Source organism: Haplochromis burtoni, unplaced genomic scaffold (assembly GCF_018398535.1).
Source record: "Haplochromis burtoni strain Fernald_Lab_line unplaced genomic scaffold, NCSU_Asbu1 Contig_282, whole genome shotgun sequence".
Classification (NCBI taxonomy): Eukaryota; Metazoa; Chordata; class Actinopteri; order Cichliformes; family Cichlidae; genus Haplochromis; species Haplochromis burtoni.
In genome coordinates, this window is record NW_024582643.1 from 510,675 (window position 1) to 532,050 (window position 21,376).

A 21,376-nucleotide genomic window follows, 5' to 3' on the forward strand; every position below is an offset into this window, starting at 1 on the left:
GTGTGTGTGAGTCTCCAGGAGTGTGACGGTCTGGGTCTCCACGCTGCTCTCCAGCATGTGTTTTCTGTCGTGTGATTAAACATTGAGGGATTGTGTTGCTGCAGATTTTGTAGTGTTTGCTTCTTGCTGTCGTCTCCAGTAAAGTTCGGATGAATAAATCCAGGTTTTCTCTGTAGAACTGATGTTTAGCTCTTTGACCCTGCAGGAGGAGGAGGAGGTTAGCGACTGTAGCTCTGTTAGATTGACAGATGAGGTAAGACCAGGATCCTCCAGCCTTCATTCCCACCATCAGACTTTTCCTGCTCTCTAATCTGCACGAGTCCCCAGATGTGCTTTGATTTCCTCTCTCCCTGGCTTTCATTTAATCCTGGGTTTATTTAATCGGTCTCCCTTTTTCCTGTCATCATAAATAATGACTATGAATGAACACGATGCTTTTTATTTTGTCCACAGTATGTTTGGAGACACTGAAGTTTATTTTTATTGTTTTCAGGAGGATGAAAAGCTCCCGAACATTAATCCGAGGAAGCTCAAGTATCAGGTAAGACCAGGGTCGAATCCTGCCGCGTTATTAAGACGTGGTTCTTTATCTCTGCATCGTGTTCCAGATGTGCCTCATGCATGCCCTTAATTTAATCAGACTATCCTGAGGTGATAAATATGCTTTTAATTTGAAAGGAGACAGAGAATGGGCTTTCTCTTTAAATGTTCGATGACAAACAGAGAAGCTCCGAATGTTCCAGCTGCAGCGTTTAACCCAGAGGTTCAGCCGAGGGTTCGAGGGATTAGTGTTTATCTTTTTTAACCCTGTCGTCGTCAGCTTGGCTTAGTGAAATATAGAAGATCACACGGTGTCGCCAAAACTGGGCGTGTCCTCAGAGGTCGGTGTTCCCTGGAAGATCCTTTCACTTTAACTCGAAGCAGGCTTCATGTCAATACAGTTTGACACTTCAGATGCTCACCTGTAGTTCTGTTCATACTCACTATATAAAAGATGGACGTAGACCACCTCGGTTAGTTTTTTAAATGAATCAATGAACGTATTTATTTTTGAGCCTCAGACGGAGCATTCTTGCTGTTTCCATCTTGGTCTTTTGAAACCAGATGTGATGACCGAGCTCGTAGGTTCACAGCTGTCCGTCACAGTTTAGACCCGCCCTGAATCAGCCCTGACTGATTGTCAGCGTCTAAAACGAACCTCGTGTTTTATCCAAAAGGACCTGAAACCAGAAACTGAGACGATAAAACCGTACAAGTGTAGGACAAGATTCCAGCTAGACGAGTCGCCCCCTGCTGGCCGCTTTAGCTTTGTGTCAGCTAGCTTTGCTGGCTAAACGTTTTTTTAGAAGACTGCGTTGTGCATGTAATCCTAGAGTAGGAGTTGGTACCAGTTAAACCAGTTTCAGCTTAAACATCATAGGGAAACCCTGCAGCTGGTTTATCTTTGTATGTTTGGGAGAACGGAAAGCTCACTCTCTGCTTTATGATGGTCAACCAAAGCACGGGAAGCAGAAATGATCAGAGTATCCAAACGTCTTTCCTTTCAAACTGTGCAAACTTGGGTAAAACAGTATTTGCAGATGATTTTAGTCAAAGCTGAGATGAGCTGACGACCTTTGCCCCTGGAAGTGAACTGTTTGCAAATGCTTTTCTGCCTGTGTTTGAGTTTCAAACCTTTCGGAAAGAAGTTTTCGTGCACTTGTCAATTTAATTTGCATGACAAACCTTCACCTTATTGATTTAAATCACTTACATCCCACCTGTGCACCTGGTGATTGGAGGAACTGTAATTCTCAGTGGGTGGATTATGAACTTCAGCATAATTCCTAGAGCCTCCACTTTAGTCACGGACTCCACTCCCCCCCTTGTGCACACAGAGAGCCAGAGGGTCTAGCTTCCAGCATTCCCTGGAGTTTGAGGCAGTCTGTCCTAATGTCCACAAAAACATGTCAGAGGAACCAGAACGTGGTCTCGTACAGATGCAAAGAGAAGAAACGCAAAAGTCTACAGACATTGAAAAAGTGGAAGTTCCTGAAAACAATGACCTCAGCAAAGGAGAAGTGGGCCGAGCAGTTTGTGACCTCAACTGTTTGAACGCCGAACACAAAATTGAGCAAGAAGTGCACCCAGACCAGCACAGCAACAGATCTGATGGAAGTGATTCCACCTGCTGTGTTGACGATGATCGTGGTGAAAAGCAGGAGGTTCACGATGGACGCTCGTTTTCTAACTCGGAGGACAAGGTTGAATCCCAAACATGTGATTCAGGGAGAGCAGGCGAGACGAAACCGCCCACTGATCATTCCTCAAAGTCACGCAGCTTTAACCGTGGTTACATCAGTTCAGTGGTTCAGTGGTTACAAGTAAGTCAGCAGCAGATGATGGGATCCTTTATTGGTCAAACAAAACAAGAGCTGGATGCAGAAGCAGAGAAAGTGACAGCCAATAAGAGCTTTGTCTTCGGCTACTTTGCTGACAAACTGTCCGAGGTGTGTAAAGATGCTGGTAGAAAGCTTCAGGGCACACGGGACATCATTCGAAACGTTCAAGCAGGCGACATGAAGGTTGTCCTCCCTCAGTACGTGAGCACGATATCCAAAGAGCTGCCGCTGATCCATCAAACACAGCTTCACCAAGAGCCAAATCCTTCAATCGCAGCCGAGCACAAAGGCACTTCGGTAGATCTGTCGAAGGATTGTGTGCTGAGGCTCCCACAGAATCGCGGAGCTCCGCCGATCCCGAACATCTCTGGTTGGCCTGAAGGATCCGTGTCCTCTTCGAGAGTTACCAGTCCAGAAGTGTTTCATCAGAGGCTGGTCGAGCTTCCGGCTGTTTTGTCTGAGCTACAGACATTTTCATCCCAGAGGATCCTGGAAAAGTTGGAATCTCTGGCTCCTCGGGAGAATTTTGGCAAGGTTTTGAGTCTGTTTTGGCTCAGAGCGGCTAACTGTAAGAAACCCATCCCAAAACCCGCCTGTCTGCTTTTGTCAGAGACGGACTTAACCATTCTCTCAACGAGGACGGATTCTACAAACATGTTGACTATTTTTCACCGCTTTAAACTCCAAGAAATCCGGGAAGTCCAGATAAGTCTGGCAGGGCAGCACATCCGCCTAACAGGCTGCACCGAAGACACCGTCCTAGCTATCTTCACGTACAGCAAAGAGCTTACTCAGGACTTCTGCAGGGCTCTGCTGAATGCTCTCTTTCCTGAGAAGATCCCTGAAGAGACCGAACGTCAGCCGTTGCTCTCTGCCGACCTAATGGTAATCTCTCTGGATTGGACTTCAAGAGTTCCTGACGTCATCCTTGACAGCGGGCTTCACATCACTTCCAGATTTAAGCGCGTCCTCGCCGACTTGCTCTACATCATCCACGGGAACATGGATGGTCCCTTCAAACCTTCGCTTGCTAATGTCCGTCCCCTGCTCTACACCAGCGTCAAAGTCAAGAACTCTACCTGTGTGCACGGGGACACCATCTCCCAGTTCCTCCTGACGGACACCCACGTAGCTCTTCTCCGAGAGGATGGCGTCTTTCATCCAGTGCCGCGGGGATCCAGTCTGGTCCCCACCCACCCACAGTTTCAAGGAGTCAAACTCCGCAAGCGTTCTGACATCAGGTGCCTGCTCGTGAAGAAGACCGACACCTGCGTGGTGGTAGACTTTGTTTTTATGAAGCCCAAATCGCAAGCCGTGAAGAGAGAGGTGCAGTTCAGACGTGGCGCGGCTGACCTTCCTTCTGATCGAGGCCCGTGTGAATCCTGGAAATTATGCTTTGGCTGCTCCTCAGAAGCTCAGACTCTGATTAATCACCTGTGCACCTGAAGCCCAGCATTACCTGGACACAGTGTGCCTATCTCGTGTTTGTCCACAATCAGACACCTTATTTATTTTAAGATGTTACATGAATTCTAATTAATAAATTGGACCTTAAAAGGTGCGTCATCTTGAAGTATTTTTCTATTTTTTTTAATAAAATTGTAAACTTTTTAACTTTGATGATACAGAAATGTAGCTGTTTATTCGTCGAATGATTTGTTTGTGGTCAGTGTGCATGCACCATGTAGACTGTAGAGGAGTGGCTTCCATGTTCATATTACTTCATGTGTAATTTCTTTGCAGAGACATGATGTTGGGATGCTGACCGAGTAATAAAGTTTTGGTTTGATTTCTGATTTGTTTGGAGGTTTTTGGCTATAACGGGTTTGTAAATGAACAATTTCCTGATTGTAATTTTCCGAGTCAGCCTTTTACCCTCCGCTTCTTTTTTCCTTCTCTTTTTCAACGACTTCCTGTCCAGCACTTGGTGTCTCGTCCTCCTGGGACGAGCTGTGGCGGCCTCCAGGAGCCTGTTAAACTTAGCATTCCTCGTTACGTTCTCCGCGGGCAGGGGAAGGACGAGCACTTTGAGTTTGAGGTGAAGGTGAGTCCAATCACAGATTCTATCTAAATGCATGTTAAAACTGAGATTTCATGCTTGCGTCTGCACTGCTTGTGCACTTTATTAGGTACACATGTACAGTGTCAGGGTCATGGTTTGGCTGCTTAAACCCTGAAGCTGTGACGACCTGCAACCCTCACTCTGTGTTTATGAAGCAGGTCAGAACGTTTATTGTCAAGAGTTCATAGAACAACTTTCAAAGACCAGGGCAGGTGTGTTCTGGTGAACCGGCGTTAGGGGCCGTAGCTAACAGCAGCTAAAAACACCCCAACAACACGTGCAGAGGTCCAGGTCAGGTGAAGCTAGCAGCTACAGCTGCCTGTGTCACCATCCACCTGTCAGTCAGAGGCAGCTGCCATTGAAAGGTTCTCAGACGAACACTGGAAGGTTTACTTTCTGTAGAAATGTTCCTCTGACAGACTCGTGCACTTTCTGACTCGTGACCAATAAGTCGAGTAAACTGGTGGTCCATCTCCACTGGTATCCAGATGTGTCATTCTTGTAGAATGGCTGAGTAGATCAGCGAGCTCAGATTTGGTGTCCATCATCTCGATGTTCATGTGCTTCTCTTTGGTCAGATCACTGTGATGGACGAGACGTGGACGGTGTTCAGACGCTACAGCCGCTTCCGGGAAATGCACAAGAGCCTGAAGTTAAAATATCCAGAGGTGAGACACGTCATCAGCTTTTAGAACAGTTTACAGATCAAAGCAGCAGAAAAACGTTTCTGTGTTTGAGTCGGAAGAATGACGAGAGACGCCCAGAACGTTACCTAGATCACGGTTTGGGCTGTGAGTGCTGCGCTCAGACAGATCGAACTCCGAGTCGAAGCCCCAAAGCTTCTCAAATCCTTTATCTCAGTTCAGCCTCTGTCTGCTTTAGCTCCACCCACTTCAAGCCAGCTCTCAGTGACTTTATCCAGATCCCAGAGTAGAAAAACACTGTGTTTCAAGCAGCCTGAGCTTAGTGCACACTGAGTTCATCATCAGAAACTGTGACCACGATTAACGAGAAGAGTGAAAACCTTCAGCTCTACAGCGTAGCCCACAGGACACTGATGACGCATCTGGCTCGTAACTTAATACTGAAACACAGATCATAAAAGGATCATCTGAAAGTTGCTGGTTTGAGTCTTTGTGGTGAGGGACTGGTGCAGCAGCAGGAGCACACCTGAAAGACCAAACGGTGCTCCACAGTCACCTGAACTCACCTGGTCTCAGTCCAGGTTCAGCCTTACAGATTCGTCACAGAGACGTCCTGATGAAGAGGCTAGCTTATACCTTTATACTCAGTGTTCTGGCGCCAGGTGATCGTCTCTGAACTCTGTCTGTTTCAGCTCGCCGCTCTCGATTTCCCGCCAAAGAAGCTGTTTGGAAACCGGGACGAGCGAATGGTCGCCGAGCGGCGGAATCACCTGGAGGTACGTGGAGGAACATTTGGGGCTGATTAAGGAGATTTCTGGGAGAACAGCGTTACAGTAATCTGAACGAGACGTGACCAGGACGCGTGTGCTTTATTTCCTATGAATTTTTCACTCGAAGACTTCAAACGTAAAGTTTTTGAGTCTGAGCTGATTGGCTGTGGTCCGTGTGGGGGTGGGCTGTAGGCAGGTATTCTCAGAGGACGGAGAGGGAGTCAAAGAGCACTGATGATGGTGAGGAGGAGGATGAGGACGTCTGATAAGGGCCAGCTGCACTTAACCTGTGAGTGTTCTTAATGTTTTGGCTCACTAACACAGCCGACTTTCTTCTTCTGTGGTTCACTGCAGCGTTATCTGAGGAACTTGTTCCGAGTGATGCTGTCGTCCTCCAGCTCGCCCCTCCGAGCGGACGAAGACGGCCTTTTCCATCTGTCCAAACGAGACGTCTGCGACTTCTCCTCGTTCTTCAAGAAAGGCGTCTTCGAGTACAGTAGCCACGGCACCGGCTGACCGCCGCGCCGCATCAGAGGGCGGCGGAAACCTCTGACAAACCAAAACATAAACAGAACTGCTCGGTGCCTTTTTCCCGGCGCCTCAGCGGGTCAGGAGCAGGGAAAACGTGCAGGTCAGCTTTTCCTCTCCGGCTCCCTGCTGTCGTCAGACTCGGCCAATCAGTTGCTGCTCAGCACGAGTGTTTGTCCAGAGGCAGGTGGGACTCTGCACGATCCGTGGTCTGTATGTAACGCGCTCAGCTGCTCGCGCTCAGTGGGTCTGAGCGTTTTTAGAATCACTTCATTAAACCTTCACTCGTTTCAGAAGAGCTGCTCCTCTGTTTGCACTGCGATCATCAGGAGGTGGATCTCTGTATCGCTGAGCGCCGCGCTGTCACAACACAACAGGCGAACGATCACACCTCAGTTAACAGCAGCCACACTGAACCTGGACAGTTACTGTGAGGCGTCTACATTATGTATAATTCAGTTCAGCTTTATTTACACAGCGCCAAATCACACAGTCGCCTCAAAGCACTTTATACTGTAAGGTCGACCCTACAATAACACATACAGAGAAAAACCCAACAATCATATGACCCCCTATGAGCAGCACTTTGGCGACAGTGGGAAGGAAAAACTCCCTTTTAACAGGAAGAAACCTCCAGCAGAACCAGGCTCAGGGAGGGGCGGGGCCATCTGCTGTGATTGGTTGGGGTGAGAGAAGGAAGACAGGATAAAGACATGCTGTGGAAGAGAGACAGAGGTTAATAACAGATATGATTCAATGCAGAGAGGTCTGTTAACACATAGTGAGTGAAGAAGAAACACCCAGTGCATCATGGGAATCCCCGGCAGCCTACACCTGTTGCAGCATCACTAAGGCTACGTTCACACTGCAGGTGAAAGCGCATCAAATCCGAATTTTCTGACCCTATGCGACTCATATCTGATCATAGTCTGACAGTGTGAACGGCACAAATCCGATATTTTCAGGTCCGACCTGGGTCACTTTCATATGTGGTCCTGAATCTGAAACACATCCGATGTTTTAGTCACTGACACAAGACAGACGCCAATTATCAGCTCCGGAGAAGACATCGTGAACGCTTCCTGTCCATCCCGTGAAACTGTTGGGAAGACAGCGTTGGAGAAACGTGAACATTTTATTTGTTCTGTATAATCTGCAGCTATCCTTTGAAGCAGCAACAAGGATCATCATTATGTAAATAACAAAATAACTTAAAGCAAAAACTGGGAAACGTAAAGTTCGAAGTCTTTATATTAACGGCATCTAGTCAAACATCTGTTGGTCTGGGTCTAAACAGAGCGCGTTGTGTGTGACGTCTTCTTTTGCGCATGCGGCCGCTTTGAGCGTTCACACTGGAGCGCGTTTGCTGTCGCATTTTATTTGTAGTGTGAACGAGCAGACAAAAAAATCGGATTTGATCAAAAAATCTGAATTGAGCATTAAGACCTGCAGTGTGAACGTAGCCTTAGGGAGGATTCAGGGTCACCTGGTCCAGCCCTAACTATATGCTTTAGCAAAAAGGAAAGTTTGAAGCCTAATCTTGAAAGTAGAGATAGTGTCTGTCTCCTGAATCCAAACTGGAAGCTGGTTCCACAGAAGAGGGGCCTGAAAACTGAAGGCTCTGCCTCCCATTCTACTTTTAAATACTCTAGGAACAACAAGTAGGCCTGCAGAGCGAGAGCGAAGTGCTCTAATAGGGTGATATGGTACTACAAGGTCATTAAGATAAGATGGGGCCTGATTATTTAAGACCTTGTATGTGAGGAGCAGGATTTTGAATTCTGGATTTAACAGGAAGCCAAAACAGGAGAAATCTGCTCTCTCTTTCTAGTCCCTGTCAGGACTCTTGCTGCAGCATTTTGGATCAGCTGAAGGCTTTTCAGGGAGTTTTTAGGACTTCCTGATAATAATGAATTACAGTCGTCCAGCCTGGAAGTAATAAATGCATGAACTAGTTTTTCAGCGTCACTCTGAGACAGGATATTTCTAACTTTAGAGATGTTGCACAAATGGAAGAAAGCAGTCTTACATATTTGTTTAATATGTGCGTTGAAGGACATGTCCTGGTCAAAAATGACTCCAAGGTTCCTCACAGCGTTACTGGAGGCCAAGGTAATGCCATCCAGAGTAAGAATCTGGTTAGATACCATATTTCTAAGATTTTCAGGGCCGAGTACAATAACCTCAGTTTGATCTGAATTAAGAAGCAGAAAGTTAGCGGCCATCCAGGTCTTTATGTCTTTAAGACATTCCTGCAGTGTAACTCATTGAGTCGGAAGAATGACGAGAGACGCCCAGAACGTTACCTAGATCACGGTTTGGGCTGTGAGTGCTGCTCTCAAATCGAACTCCGAGTCGAAGCCCCAAAGCTTCTCAAATGCTTTATCTCAGTTCAGCCTCTGTCTGCTTTAGCTCCACCCACTTCAAGCCAGCTCAGTGACTTTATCCAGAAAAAACTGTTTCAAGCAGCCTGAGCTTAGTGCACACTGAGTTCATCATCAGAAACTGTGACCACGATTAACGAGAAGAGTGAAAACCTTCAGCTCCACAGCAAAAAAATAAAATAAAAAAACTCCTTTTACAGAATCATTGGGAAAAACTTTAAAACTTTAACTTCTGGGCTTAAAATAAGAAGTGAATCACACAGTTTCACAGCCTGATGCACAAACTGGTTGCTCTCTGGACCGTTTCCTCCTCCGTAACAGCCGAGGACGTTTAAATTGTATTAAAAGTTTTCATGATTAGGGGCGTGGCCTCTGACTGACAGGTGGATGGTGACACAGGCAGCTCTAGCCTCTGGACGTGTTCGTGATGTTGGGGTGTTTTTAGCTGCTGTGAGGTTACCGTAGTAACAGACCAATTAAGAAGGCGGAGCTCCAGGTTTGATGCTCAGTGAAGCAGAAACAGAGACGTTTCTAATAACTGACTTTTCTACATTGACCATGTATTTAAATAAAAGCTGACATGTGGATCCTGTTGTTTCTCTTTTCCTTGTTGCCGGTCTCGTGTTTCACAGCTGCACATTCATCACTTTCATGCTAAGCGTGCAGCGATCGTGCTCCGCCCTCGTGTCGGAGTGAATCCCTGCTATTTGTCTTTAAGGGAAAAGAACCAAACCTTTCAGTGCAGACCAATAAAAATTCAAACTCCAACCAAAAGAAGTTTTATTTAGTTTGTTTTTGTAGATCAGCAGCAGCAGTGAGGTCTGTAAACAGCAACAGCAGAAATATTCAGTCAAAAGGATAAAGTTTTCTTTCCACATTATTGGAGAAGCTTCGTGGAACGATTCAGTCACATCTTCAGGAGGAAATGCGTTTTATTTTGAAAGAGTTTAACTTCTTTTCAAATCCGAGCTGCTGGAAGTTCGTGGCGGCCGGTCCCTCCAGGATCTGCTGCGCAGGTTCAAGTCTTCAGCCCTCCCTCTGCTCGTCGTACCCCTGCACAGAAACGCTCAGTCAGTCACCACCTGACAGGTGAGCTGTGCCCCGCCCACCACCGCTCACCTTACGCTGCTGAGCCAGGTCCTCCTTTAAGGCCGCGATGGTGTTGTGCTTCTGCTCCACGATGGCCTACAAAGGTCAGACATGTGAGCGCTCGGATCTAATTGGATGTGGAGACGTTTATCTGCACATCTTCGTGTTAACGATTGGCTTCCTGTAAACGTGCAAGCGCCATCTTTACCTCCAGCCTGCTGGCGGCGCTGCCTGCTGCCGTCGGATCGGTGCTGGAGGCCGAGAGCGCGGCGCACAGCTGAGCCTCCTTCTTCTCCAAGGTTTCGGTGAGCGCTGCCAGCTTCCTCTCCAACATCATCGCCTTCAGCTCGCTCCTCTGCTGCACGTCCATGATGGCGTCCCTCTGCTTCTTCAGCAGCTCGTCGCGCTCCTGCTGCACCTGCGGGACGCCGACATGGTCACAACCGTCAACATCATGGATGGAGGCAGGAGAGGAGATGATGGGGGCGGGTTACCTTCTCAGAGGCCTGCAGCAGCAGATCGTGCTCCAGTGTCAGATCTCTCAGCTCCCTCTCCACGACCTTCATCTGAGCCCGGCTCTCCTGTCAGCGATGACATCATCAGTTACTTACAGTGGTGTGCAAAGGTTCGGGCACCTCTGATCATTTTCATGATCTTTCTTCATACATCATCTGTTGCTTGGAGCAGCAATTTCATTTAAATCTGTCACACAGCAGACGAACGTGATGATGTTTGAGAGGTGAAATAAAGTTTACACAAAGTGAGCAACAGTTACTCTAAGTTAGGCAGGTGCAGAAATTTAGGCACCTTTGTCGTTTTATTGATTCGATATCTTTCGTCTTGTAATCGGAAGGTTGCCGGTTCGAGCCCCGGCTTGGACAGTCTCGGTCGTTGTGTCCTTGGGCAAGACACTTCACCCGTTGCCTACTGGTGGTGGTCAGAGGGCCCGGTGGCACCAGTGTCCGGCAGCCTCGCCTCTGTCAGTGCGCCCCAGGGTGGCTGTGGCTACAATGTAGCTGCCATCACCAGTGTGTGAATGTGTGGATGACTGGATATGTAAAGCGCTTTGGGGTCCTTAGGGACGAGTAAAGCGCTGTATAAATACAGGCCATTTACCATTTTATTACCATTTTATTGGAACAGAGAATTTGTTTGGTGAGCTCAGTCACACTTGACCTACATGCAACAGAACAGGAACAGGTTCTCAGTGGCAACATGGGAGCCTCAAACAACTGGAAACAAAGACTGTTCAACATCATGGTTTAGGGGAAGGATACCTTCTGGCTGCAGATGGTGTCACTGTGCACAAAGAGATGCTGTATGAGAGAGTAATGCAGAAGAAGCCTGAGGTATGCTACAGCACGACTGGAAAGCCAGCGGCAATTCGGAATAAACTGCTGTGACTCGTGAAACTAAAACTGAGCTCTCTGGACACAACAGGAGGCGGCGTGCATGGTGGAAACAGAACCCAGCAGGCCAAGAGAAACACTACCCACAGTACAATTTGGTGGTGGTCCCATCATGCTGTGGGGCCATGGGCCCAGTGCCGGTACTGGGAGTCTCATTAAAGTTGAGGGTGGCATGGATTCCAGTCAACGAACGGTCCAGAATACCTTCAACCAGAATCCAGACTCTCACTGGAAGCTGCAGGAAGCCTTTAGAGGCTGTTAATGCTGCCAAGGGCGGATCTACTAAATACTGATGTCATTTTTCTGGTGCCCAAATTTCTGCACCTGCCTAATTTAGATTAACTGTTGCACACTTTCTGTGAATCCTATAAACTTCATTTCCCCTCTCAAACATCGTTTGTCTGCAGTGTGACATATTTAAATGAGATTGCTGATTCAAACAACCGATGATTTATGAGGAGAAGCCTCCAGGTGCGTGAAGCTGCCGCTCAGCTTTCATGTTCCTGAGTCACCTGTTTGTTCATGAATCTGTTTTCTGCACTGGCTTAGTTTAATATTGACCTCATTTATGTTTATAATAATAATAATAGTTATTATTATTGTAATAGACTGATGCCCGTCGTCCATATTAAATGTCAGTTGAAAGTGGGAGGAGCTTGTTTCAGAGGATGAGATAAAGAAGGATTATTCTGAGCTGTGACTGGAAGCTGTGGTCACATGATCTCCATTAAAGACAGAATTGATGTCGCAGGTCTCCCTCTGAATGACATCAGCCATGAGCAGAAATGTTTTGTTGTCCAGGTTCTGCTCTGATAAGGGCGAGCTTCCCAGCGATCATGTGACCTGATGGTGCTTTCTCCCAATGAGCCGCAATCTATAAAGTTATTAACAGGAAAAATGCTCTGCATCACCATTCTAGTAATGCTAGCAGCCTCAGGAGCAGGGGCGGGGCCTATCAACGCCATGGTGGGGGGAGGTGGAGCTTTTAGCAACGCACCAGCATCTGGGCCTTGCAGCGGTTGTGCTCCTCCAGCCGGCGGCGCAGTTCAGCCAGATCCCGCTGGGCCTCCGGCAGAGCCTCCTTCAAGCTTCTGTTCTCCTCCTGAGCCTTGGAGAACTCTCGGGACACCCGAGCCTGCTGTTTCTGCGCCTCCGTGAGCTCCTCCTACCAAACACAGGAAACACAGCGTGAAGACAGACGGCCACACCGCTGGCAGGTCTCAGCTTTATCGAGCAGTGAGCCCCAAACAAAAAGCAGCATTCTGGGAAATGTAGGATCCAGAATTTAACAGCAAGTTTCCTTTAATTTCAGTTTCTGCAGCAAACACGTAGAAGATATTTTACCTCATAAAGAACTTGCTCTAAAAAGATCTGCTATGTAACTCGTATCCACAGCAGGAAGTGAGTCACAATGAGACAGCTTGGACAGAAGTTTCAGATCTGTGAAGATGTTCTGGTCAAACATCTCAGAAACGAGATCCTCATTCCTGCCCGATCTGCTGAGATGTGAGCGGCCCAACGGGTCGCACGAAGCAGATCGTTCTCGAGGAACCCTAAGCTCTTCTTCGGTACCCTAACCCTGCAGGCAGCCGTGAACTCTTTGAACTCTCCATCAGATCTTGTGTAAAAATGCTATTTCATGTCCAACTGTGTTACCTTTGACCTTTTGAAGCTGGAGGACTGCAAACAAACACAAAGTCTGTGAAAATGAAAGTTTCCAAATATTATTTTATGTGTAAAAACCTTGAATCTGTGTCCCTGTGCTCCACCCACCGCACGCCTCCTGAGTCACAGCCTTGAAGTCTCCGTCCCGGCTCACGGGTCTCACCTTGAGTGTCCTCTGGTCTGTCAGCAGTCTCTCCCGAGTGGACGTGAAATGCTCCTCGACTCTCCGCAGAGCTCGGTCGTGCTCCTCAATCAGAGCCACCTCTCGACTCTTCATCCTCTCATCGAGCTCGGCAACCGCCACCTGACACTTCTTCTTCTCCTCCTGGATCATTATCTGCATCTTCTTATGATACTTCACCTCGATGTCTGCGCAGGGAGGGAAACAGCAGCAGAGGTTATGAAGGAAGATGAACGGAGAGGAAGGAGTGGGAAAAGAATAGGAAGGAACTAGTACACGTGGGGGAAAGGAAGGAGGAGGTCGGTGTCCCAGGGCTGAAAGGCCACCTGATCGGCGCCGAGCTCACAGGTGTTCTTACCTCTGATCCTGTGCTCGTAGTGGTTGGTGAGCTCCATCAGCTCCGTCTGATGTTTCTGTCAAGGAGGAAGTGACATCACCGAGGTGTCCAGGTGTAAAAATCAAGTGTTAAATCGATTTACGGGCAGCGACTCACCAGCTGCAGCGCTTTGATGTGGCTCTCGATGTGGAACTTCTTCTCCGTGAGCTCCGCCTGCAGACCCTGAACGTTTCTGTGGAGCGCGATCTCAGACTGCACGTGCTTCTTCTCGACCAGCGAGGACGCAGAGACGGCCTCCATCTTCAGCTCAGTGATGGCGTTGTGCTGCTCAGACAGGACGTGCTTCAGCTTCCGCTTATAGACCTGGACAGTGACCAAGGACAGGTCAGGACTAAGATTAAGTTGAGATAAAGTCAGGGTTACGGTACAATAAACCTCCAGGATCGCGTGCGCAGCTCACTTCGATCTCGACTCGGTGGCGCTCCTCAGCCTCATCTCTCTCCCGGCTCCTGTTCCTCAGCTCGGCCTTCGTCTTGTCCAGGTTCCTCTTGGAGATCTCCCAGAAGGCCTGGATCTTGTCTCTCTCCAGCTGGAAGTAGCTCTTCTCCTCTTGCTCGCGGTCCAGCTCCTCCCGGAGGTGGATGATGTGGTCCTCCAGCTGGAGGTCAGACACGCTCAGGTCACTGAAACGTACCGCTTAAAACTGCCGTTTGCAGGAAATACACAGAGCCTCAAACTTCATCTGATTGTGGTGTTGCAGGTAGATCTATTTTCTCAGGCTCAGGTTACAGGTGTACCTAATGAAGTGGACAGTGTACTTGTTATTTTACGATCATAATCGGGTCTGTTACGTGTTGGACTGTGGGGCCGGGCCGGGCCGCGGACCCCCTGATGGACCCCCTCACACCTCCACACACTGTGAGAGGCTAACGTTAGCACCGTTAGCAGCTCTGACCTGATCCTTGGACATGTCCTCCGTGGACAGACCGTCCACCACCGTGGAAGACTTCACGTTCCCGCCCTTCTTCTTGCTTTTAGCCTTCGGCGGCTGAGGACGGAAGGGTAAGAGGCGCGTGACGTTCCGCTCATCGGGATAACAGGCTAGGGCTAAGCTAACATGCTAACAACAACATGACTGAAAAAAACACCGGTTAAAGTAAAAGTTTACTCACCATCGTGCCGCACTGCGCAGACTCACAGGGATCCGGAAACTTTAATTATCCTGCCAGAAAACTGCGGCTGGAGTTAAACACGTTAGCTGTTAGCTATCTGAGCCTCAGCTCCACTATCAACAAAAGACGCTGTCATGGCAACGCAGGACCGTATCACGTGTGTGTGTGTGTGTGTGTGTTTGGTGGTGTGTTGTGTTGTGTGTGCTGGCTGTAGTACGGGTATTCTAACAATCTTCGTGAGGACAAAGATCGAGGCACTATACTTCGTGGGACCAACAGCCCCAATTTTCAGACTAAAAATGTGGTTTTAGCGTGAGGGTTTGGGTTAGGCATTCATTGTAGATGGTTAGGGAGACCTTTGTGTCAATTAGATGCCCCCACAAGACATGAATAACCTGTGTGTGTGTGTGTGGTGTGTGTGTGTGTGTGTGTGTGTGTGTGTGTGTTGTGCCTTGTACAGTTTTCTCTTATAATTTATATTTAAAGTCTTAAACTGATGCTCTTTGGTCATTAGGCCTCTGAGAGAAAATTTGAGAACAAATTTTTATTTGAATCATTTGTAAGCAGAAAAAACTTGCAAGCTTTTAAAGCATGAATATTTCTTGCTGGTTTATTATTATTATTATTATTATTATTATTATTTTGCTTTCCAAAGAGCAGTGATTCTGAAAAAAACTGACAACATTTATTCAAAGATCACTTTTATAAATTTACACATAATATTAAAGCTCTGCATCTGCTGCTCCAGCCTGTTCGTCATATTTTAAGACGTTTTGTACGTAAACTGATTCAGCAACGTGAAAATAATTAGACTGTATCTAAAAGATGGAAATGGTCTTTCCAGGGCATGTGGGAGGGGCTCCTGTGTTCTGATTGGATAGAAGTTGCTGAGGAAAGCGCTGATCTCGGTAAACTGCTTCCTGATTGGTTCATGGTCTCAGTCACTGCCTTCAGGTCTGGCTAAATGAAAGTTAATTTTTGGAGGTGATGGTCCTTCGATAGTAAGGGAGGAGCAGGACGCGGGGGAGGAGTCTCAGTCAGACCCGCCCCTCACCCATGATAACTGGTTTAAAGGAGTCAGGAGGAGCTCCGGCAGCTGCTTTCTATCTGCAGAGGATTCTGGGTAAGGTGATACACGCAGGTGTCGGAGGCGTGTCCTTCAGGTTGGGGCCTGCACTGGTTGCTGTACAGAGGAGCAGTCGGTGCTGTGGAGGTGTTTGACTGGTTGCCGACGTCGGAGCAGCAGTACGGGGTTTCCACCTTGGACTCAGGGGCTGGGCCGGGCTCAACGTCGGCGTGTCCGATCTCCTCGTAAACCACCTCGCTCAGCACCGCCCTCGCGTCCCTCGCTGCTTTCTCGGCTTTCCACAGTCTCAGAGTCAACATGGACAACAGCACCAGTGCAGCTCCTGCCAGCACGCCAACAGGAACTTTCCACAAGTCTGAGGGGGGCGCTGTGTCAGCACCTGCAGCCGTCACCTTCCGGTCAGGGTCGTCCTTTCTCCCGGTGACTGTTCGATCCACCACGCTGGGGTCTGTGGTCACATTCAGATAGGCGGTCTTCCTCTCATTGCACAGATACATCGAAGTATCAGACTCTACCACATTCCTGATAAGCAGCTCGTTGTTGTTACGGGAACCGAAGCGCTTCGAACTGCTGTTCATGTGACCGTTACGGACGGTGAGAAGAGTCACCCGGGTGCCTCTTATAGCTCGGCTCCAGGTTACATCTCCCTGAGCATGAGGACAGGTGAGCACAGCGTCCGTGTGCTGCCGTGTGCTGACTGTGGGGATTCCTGCCAAGGAAAAAGCAGAAATGATGATGTCACATGTCTGAATCCGAATCGTATGCTTCCTGACTCACGCCACGCTGACCGGCCTTCCTTCCCTCCAGTTATTTTCATCTTTTAAACATTCAAAGGACATTTCCTCTTTGTCTATCTTTAGTCTGTTGTTTCATGTTATGCTTTATTTCAGATAAAGAGATTCAGGAGCCTGAGGAACCAACAAACTGCTCTCTGACAGGAAGCAGCCTTCAGAGCTGCGTACGAACCTGATGGACGGCTCTGCGATGTGGTTTAAAATAAATGTCTTTACTTTAAATATTTGCATTTTATTCATTCATATATCAGGTGTGTTAAAGGACCACTGGCAGACGTCCTCTGGCGCCCTTTCAGCACAGACTCACAGTAAAACCTACAACCTGAATTTATCTCATATACTAAGAAATGAGATGTGATTAGTTTGCTTTAATAAGTTTATGTGAATTGTGCCAGTGAAGTGATCCACAGTCAGTCAGCAGGTGTAAGCTGGCCTCTTTGATGATGTCGTTATGGTTCTGGGGTTAAAACCACCGTGAGCTGCAGCTCCTCCAGGAGTGGAGGTGTCCCCGGCCTCCCAGTGCCTGTGGACATCGTTATGGTCATTATGGACAAACTGTGATTTGCATGTAAGTCCAGAAACAGAACACAGGCCCCTCCCAACTATGTCAATGCCCACCTGAGCGTTGAAGTCTCCCAGCCGAACGATGGAGTCCCACCCCACCAGGTGACTCCACGTAGGTAATCTGAACTGCATTTGGCATGTAGCAGTCAGGACCCTGACCCAGAGCTGCAGGGAAGCAACGCTCTCATGGACTGAAGGGATACAGGAGCACCAGCCCCCGCCTCGTGCCCAGGGCGACTGCAGGAACTTGGTTCCACTGCCCAGCTGTATCTAGCTGCTATCTCCCAGCCACCTACAGTTGGGCCATGGGCGGAGCCCCACAGGACTGACTCCATTGGCTCCTCTCCTCAGACTCCTGCCCTGCTGGAGTTATGTTTCTTTTCTTTTTTAAATTAGAACCACTTCATCAGATGTTACAGCCTGGATGCTGAAGCCTTTTAAACCTGCATTCTTAGTACTGCCAGCCGGAGGCGATCTGCTGCCCCGGCTCGAGCTTAGTCAACACCTCCCTGATGAGTTTATGGTCTGTGTGAATAAAACATGAAGTTTATTTTGGAAGTTTTGGTCTCGTTTGAGTCGCAGGAGGCGGGCGAGGGTTCAGGGCAGGGCTGTAAGCGTGGTTATGTGTGTGTGTTTAGGCTCAGTTTCTCAGTCAGACGGACTCATGGTTAGAAACACAGCGAGCCCCACAGAGAGGAGACATACGAACGGCAAATAAAACCTGCACGTGGATCAAACGGCTCCAGAAGCAGCGCCTACACTTTCATATTCATTCTCTTAACACCGACTCCAGTTTCTGTCCTGTTGTTCTGCTTCATATAATCGTCACATAACATAACAGCCTTTATCTTCCTTAGACAACCAGAGGAAACAGTGTTACGCTGTTGCAGCTGTAATCGTGAGAACATGCTGACGGAGGCGTTCTTACCTGCAGCGCTGTGACAGACGTGGACACACAGGAGCAGGCAGAGCAGCATCTCTGCAGACGTCTGAGCGGCGGCAGCAGCGTTTCTATGAAAGAGGAACTTCTGAGTGATGGGTGGCTACTTATGGCGCGGCTGCAAACACTCGTTCCTAATTTGCTGACATCACACAGAGTGATTTGTGAACAAAAATAATATTTTTAAAACACTATTTTAAAAAATCTTCTCTAGTTATTTGCCACACCCATATGCAGGTATTAAAGTTCCTCATTTACATATTTTTATCATCTTAGGTTATTTCACATGGGACCAGTTAAACAGCAGGTAGGCGGGACTCGCCCTGGCGCGCTCCACCCTGCGGCGACCCTCATGAACGCCGTTTTGGGATCAGCCTGATCTCTCTGGTCTTGAGGTTTTTGATTTGCAGATACAGCCCTGATCAAAAGTTTCAGACCAAAACTCAAACTCTTTCTCCATCTGCTGGCCAGGTCTGTGAGTGTGAGCCTCAGCTCCCTGCTCTCACTGACAGGAGTGATACCAGTGCCACGTTCAGTCACTGACCACCTTTCTTCATGCTCAGTTTGGACTTCAGCAGCTCGCCTTCACCACGTCTGCATGCGCCGAGCTGCTGCTGTGTGTCTGATATTTGAGTGAACGTGACTTCGAGTGTTTCGATCCCACTTCAACCGTTTGGTTTCTCTCAAGTTTCAGCCACGTGAACAGATGTGTCAGCTTTTATTTTTAGATTTCTAAAAGACAACTTCCTGTCAAAGACAAACTCTTACAACATCATATTTGTCTTCTGTACATCAGAGTTCATGTTTCTTGCCTCTAAAACATTTTATTTTCATTAAATATGGCGTCTACAGTCGGCTCCGAGGCCCTACGGTTGGTCCGTGCCGCTCGGTCGGCCGGTCTTTGATAAATCTCCAAACGACGCGGTGGCCGAGCCTCGCTTCGCCGGTTTGGCCTGAAAGAGAAAAAACGCTGAAGTCATGGATCTAAAATCAGGTTTTTCTAAAAGCAGAAGCTGTTTGTTATTCTGCCACGCTCACGTCCTAAAGATGGAGATCGCTCCACCGTGAACGCAGCAGAAACAGACTGAAGCGCACGGAGCATCAGGTGTTCTCACCTGAGACTCGTGAGGCTTCCAGCCAATCATGTAGAGGATCTCAAAGGTGGCGGGGATGGAGCCGTCCTCACTGCCGTACATCTCTGAAACATTTCAGGCACATGAGAAAAACACAGTGACACATGAACCGCCGCGCTGCGACTAAAGCGTCAGCCTGACGCGTCACTGATGAGCAAACAGAAACACGGCGTCGGCTTCAGTGTTTGTTCAACTATCGTTAATTACGAATAACAGTTTGTTTGTTAGCAGAGACGCAGATTCAAACCCAGAACCTTCTCACGCACGTGCTCGTGAGAACAATGTCAACCTCATTCAAACTGAGGCCACGCCTCCACCTGTTACCTACACCGCTGCCTGTGCTCACGCTCAAAAGTGCTTTATCCCTTTAAACCCTCACCTAGTGTCAGGTTAGGGTCTAAAGCAGAGGTGCCGGACTCCAGGCCTCGAGGGCCGGCGTCCTGCAGGTTTCAGATCCCACCCTGGGTCAACACACCTGAATCACATGATGAGTTCATTACCAGGCCTCTGGAGAACTGCAGGACATGTTGAGGAGGTCATTTATCCATTTAAATCAGCTGTGTTGGATCAAGGACACATCTAAACCTGCAGGACACCGGCCCTCGAGGCCTGGAGTTGGACCCCTGGGTTAAAGGGTGATCAGGTGTTCTTCATCCTCTGTTCCTCCTTTCAGCCCCACCGCGTCTCCTCATCCCTCCGGTTTGTACACGTGCACCTTTTCTGGCTTCCTGCTCGGACGAGGTGAACATGGAGCAGACCGATTCCCTCGCGTGCACCGGGCGGTACGAACAAAATCGGCCAGTCCACACATCTGACGCTACTAATACTCATCAGTGTATCACATGTCATTTAGCACCAATCAGACAGCGGCTCAGACTCACCTTTGTAAATCGCTGCTGCTGCTAAGATGGTGTCTCTGTGCAGCAGCGACTTCCTGTTCCACGCACAGTTGCTCTCACCCATACCTGCACACAGCACATCACGAACACTGCACTTTTAAACTTTAATCGAAAGTTTGTTCAAACTAACAGCCTCACGAATGACTTCAGATCCGAAACCGGTTCAGCGATCAAACCGCAGTGAGGTCATCAAACTGTTTTAGCTTAAACAGCGAATCCTGAAATGCTCTCTTATTCAGGCGGAGCCTCTGCAGCTCGGTTTGAAGCCTGTTTGCAGGCAAATGAAAGGAGGACTAAAAGCAGCACGTTCACTCAGGGACCTCCACGAGCCTCCGTCCTGGGACTCGGTCACCTAAAGCTCTGTGCTGACGACTCTGAGAGTCGCTGTGATCAGACTGAAGTCGTCATTTCTGGCTCTGCGCTCATCAGGTGCAGATCCTCGTTCGCTTTCCTTTGCTTCCACGTGAAGAGGGCGACTGTAGAGCCATGTTTGAATGTTGCAGGAACCACATGATTCAAACGAATGGTTCCCAGCTCGTACCTTGTAAATCCGTCATGACTTCCATGATTCCTGGATAATGAACCTGAATGTCATCGATGTCCTGGAACAAAGAGGCGGAAGGGTCAGAGGTCACCGTGAGCTGATGTAAAACATTCTGCGTGTTTAACAAATGCAGCCACGCTGACTCACCACAGTGAGCATGTTGAAGCCAGCTTGGCCCAGCAGGTTTCCCAGGTCGGTGACGGCGGTGTAGGGGGAGATGTGGGGCGAGAACCCGCCCTCCCGCTCCGTCTCGGCCAGCTGCAGGGAACAGCGCAGCTCGTAGAGCGTCTCGCCGCCCACCATCGCTCCGATGAACACCCCGTCCGGCTTCAGCACCTGGTGAATCTGAGAGGACGGCGCACAGCGAAACGTTAACGGGCAAGCTGCAGTCAGTCATGGTATCGCAGCAGGTTCGTCTCACCTGTCTGAGAGCTCCGGGCAGGTCGTTGATCCAGTGCAGACTGAAAAGCATGAAGCTCAGCTGCAGTTTTAATGAGCACACATGTTGTTCATAACAAACCCTGGTCCTCTCAGACTAGACCCACTTTATTTCATACATTTGATTTTTTTAACCTTAAAATCACTCGTTGCATTTCTGGACATAAAAATCTAACGACATGATTATCGGTTATTATTTATTCACCATGTCCTTCAGTTCCATTAGCAACCATTTAAAAATATATGATGAATTTAATCTTTTCAAACTGTGAGATAATCTGCACAAATCACATGATTAATATATTTGACTTCATTTACATTAAACAGTGTAAAAGAAACATAAACAGGCTGCAGA

General features: G+C 48.3%; 5 protein-coding genes across 8 annotated transcripts in view; 2 read left to right on the plus strand and 3 right to left on the minus strand.

Annotated features, from left to right (window-relative positions):
• The window catches only part of kif16ba (kinesin family member 16Ba), a gene marked incomplete in the record, with an annotated part of 16,060 nt that extends 12,227 nt beyond the window's left edge, over positions 1-3,833 (plus strand). For both annotated transcript variants that reach the window (XM_042227804.1, XM_042227805.1), the window contains 2 exon segments: positions 494-541; positions 1,878-3,833. In XM_042227804.1, coding sequence (XP_042083738.1) covers positions 494-541; positions 1,878-3,827 — 1,998 coding nt within the window.
• Positions 3,834-4,308: 475 nt separating this feature from the next.
• On the plus strand, positions 4,309-6,951 carry LOC121815724 (kinesin-like protein KIF16B). Its single transcript, XM_042227826.1, has 4 exons — positions 4,309-4,425; positions 5,022-5,111; positions 5,780-5,863; positions 6,212-6,951. Exons 2-4 carry the CDS (start codon positions 5,031-5,033, stop codon positions 6,371-6,373), a joined length of 327 nt encoding a protein of 108 aa, XP_042083760.1. The 5' UTR covers positions 4,309-4,425; positions 5,022-5,030; the 3' UTR covers positions 6,374-6,951.
• A 1,619-nt stretch (positions 6,952-8,570) lies between these two features.
• Positions 8,571-14,773, minus strand: LOC102294013 (dynein regulatory complex subunit 4). 3 transcript variants are annotated; one of them, XM_005940492.3, is made up of 11 exons: positions 14,623-14,773; positions 14,406-14,498; positions 13,911-14,108; positions 13,607-13,813; positions 13,472-13,526; positions 13,096-13,301; positions 12,265-12,432; positions 10,353-10,439; positions 10,067-10,276; positions 9,889-9,954; positions 8,572-9,822 (listed from the first exon to the last, which is right to left on the minus strand). In XM_005940492.3, exons 1-11 carry the CDS (start codon positions 14,623-14,625, stop codon positions 9,796-9,798), a joined length of 1,320 nt encoding a protein of 439 aa, XP_005940554.1. In that variant the 5' UTR covers positions 14,626-14,773; the 3' UTR covers positions 8,572-9,795. The 3 variants fall into 3 exon arrangements, with proteins under 3 accessions (XP_042083752.1, XP_042083751.1, XP_005940554.1); XM_042227818.1 differs by lacking the exon at positions 14,406-14,498 and having other exon boundaries at positions 8,571-9,822; XM_042227817.1 differs by lacking the exon at positions 9,889-9,954 and having other exon boundaries at positions 8,571-9,822.
• Positions 14,774-15,220: 447 nt separating this feature from the next.
• Positions 15,221-18,586, minus strand: LOC102294711. Its single transcript, XM_005940494.3, has 2 exons — positions 17,996-18,586; positions 15,221-16,418 (listed from the first exon to the last, which is right to left on the minus strand). Exons 1-2 carry the CDS (start codon positions 18,042-18,044, stop codon positions 15,700-15,702), a joined length of 768 nt encoding a protein of 255 aa, XP_005940556.1. The 5' UTR covers positions 18,045-18,586; the 3' UTR covers positions 15,221-15,699.
• Positions 18,587-18,708: 122 nt separating this feature from the next.
• Positions 18,709-21,376, minus strand: part of ndufaf5 (NADH:ubiquinone oxidoreductase complex assembly factor 5) — a gene marked incomplete in the record, with an annotated part of 8,014 nt that continues 5,346 nt past the window's right edge. The window contains 6 exon segments of the mRNA XM_014339469.2: positions 18,709-18,960; positions 19,123-19,205; positions 20,022-20,105; positions 20,581-20,641; positions 20,731-20,928; positions 21,005-21,044. Coding sequence (XP_014194955.1) covers positions 18,874-18,960; positions 19,123-19,205; positions 20,022-20,105; positions 20,581-20,641; positions 20,731-20,928; positions 21,005-21,044 — 553 coding nt within the window.

What these genes read in the sequence shown, in the direction of transcription:
- LOC121815724 (XM_042227826.1), top strand. Translation starts at nt 5,031, where the DNA reads ATGGACGAGACGTGGACGGTGTTCAGACGCTACAGCCGCTTCCGGGAA. An exon ending in TGAAGTTAAAATATCCAGAG is followed by an intron (nt 5,112 to 5,779) that starts GTGAGACACGTC and finishes TGTCTGTTTCAG; the next exon opens with CTCGCCGCTCTCGATTTCCC. An exon ending in AGCGGCGGAATCACCTGGAG is followed by an intron (nt 5,864 to 6,211) that starts GTACGTGGAGGA and finishes GGTTCACTGCAG; the next exon opens with CGTTATCTGAGGAACTTGTT.
- LOC102294013 (XM_005940492.3), bottom strand. An exon ending in AGGACATGTCCAAGGATCAG is followed by an intron (nt 14,109 to 14,405) that starts GTCAGAGCTGCT and finishes TCTGACCTCCAG; the next exon opens with CTGGAGGACCACATCATCCA. An exon ending in ACCTGGCTCAGCAGCGTAAG is followed by an intron (nt 9,823 to 9,888) that starts GTGAGCGGTGGT and finishes GTTTCTGTGCAG; the next exon opens with GGGTACGACGAGCAGAGGGA.
- LOC102294711 (XM_005940494.3), bottom strand. Translation starts at nt 18,044, where the DNA reads ATGCTGCTCTGCCTGCTCCTGTGTGTCCACGTCTGTCACAGCGCTGCA. An exon ending in CGTCTGTCACAGCGCTGCAG is followed by an intron (nt 16,419 to 17,995) that starts GTAAGAACGCCT and finishes TTTCCTTGGCAG; the next exon opens with GAATCCCCACAGTCAGCACA.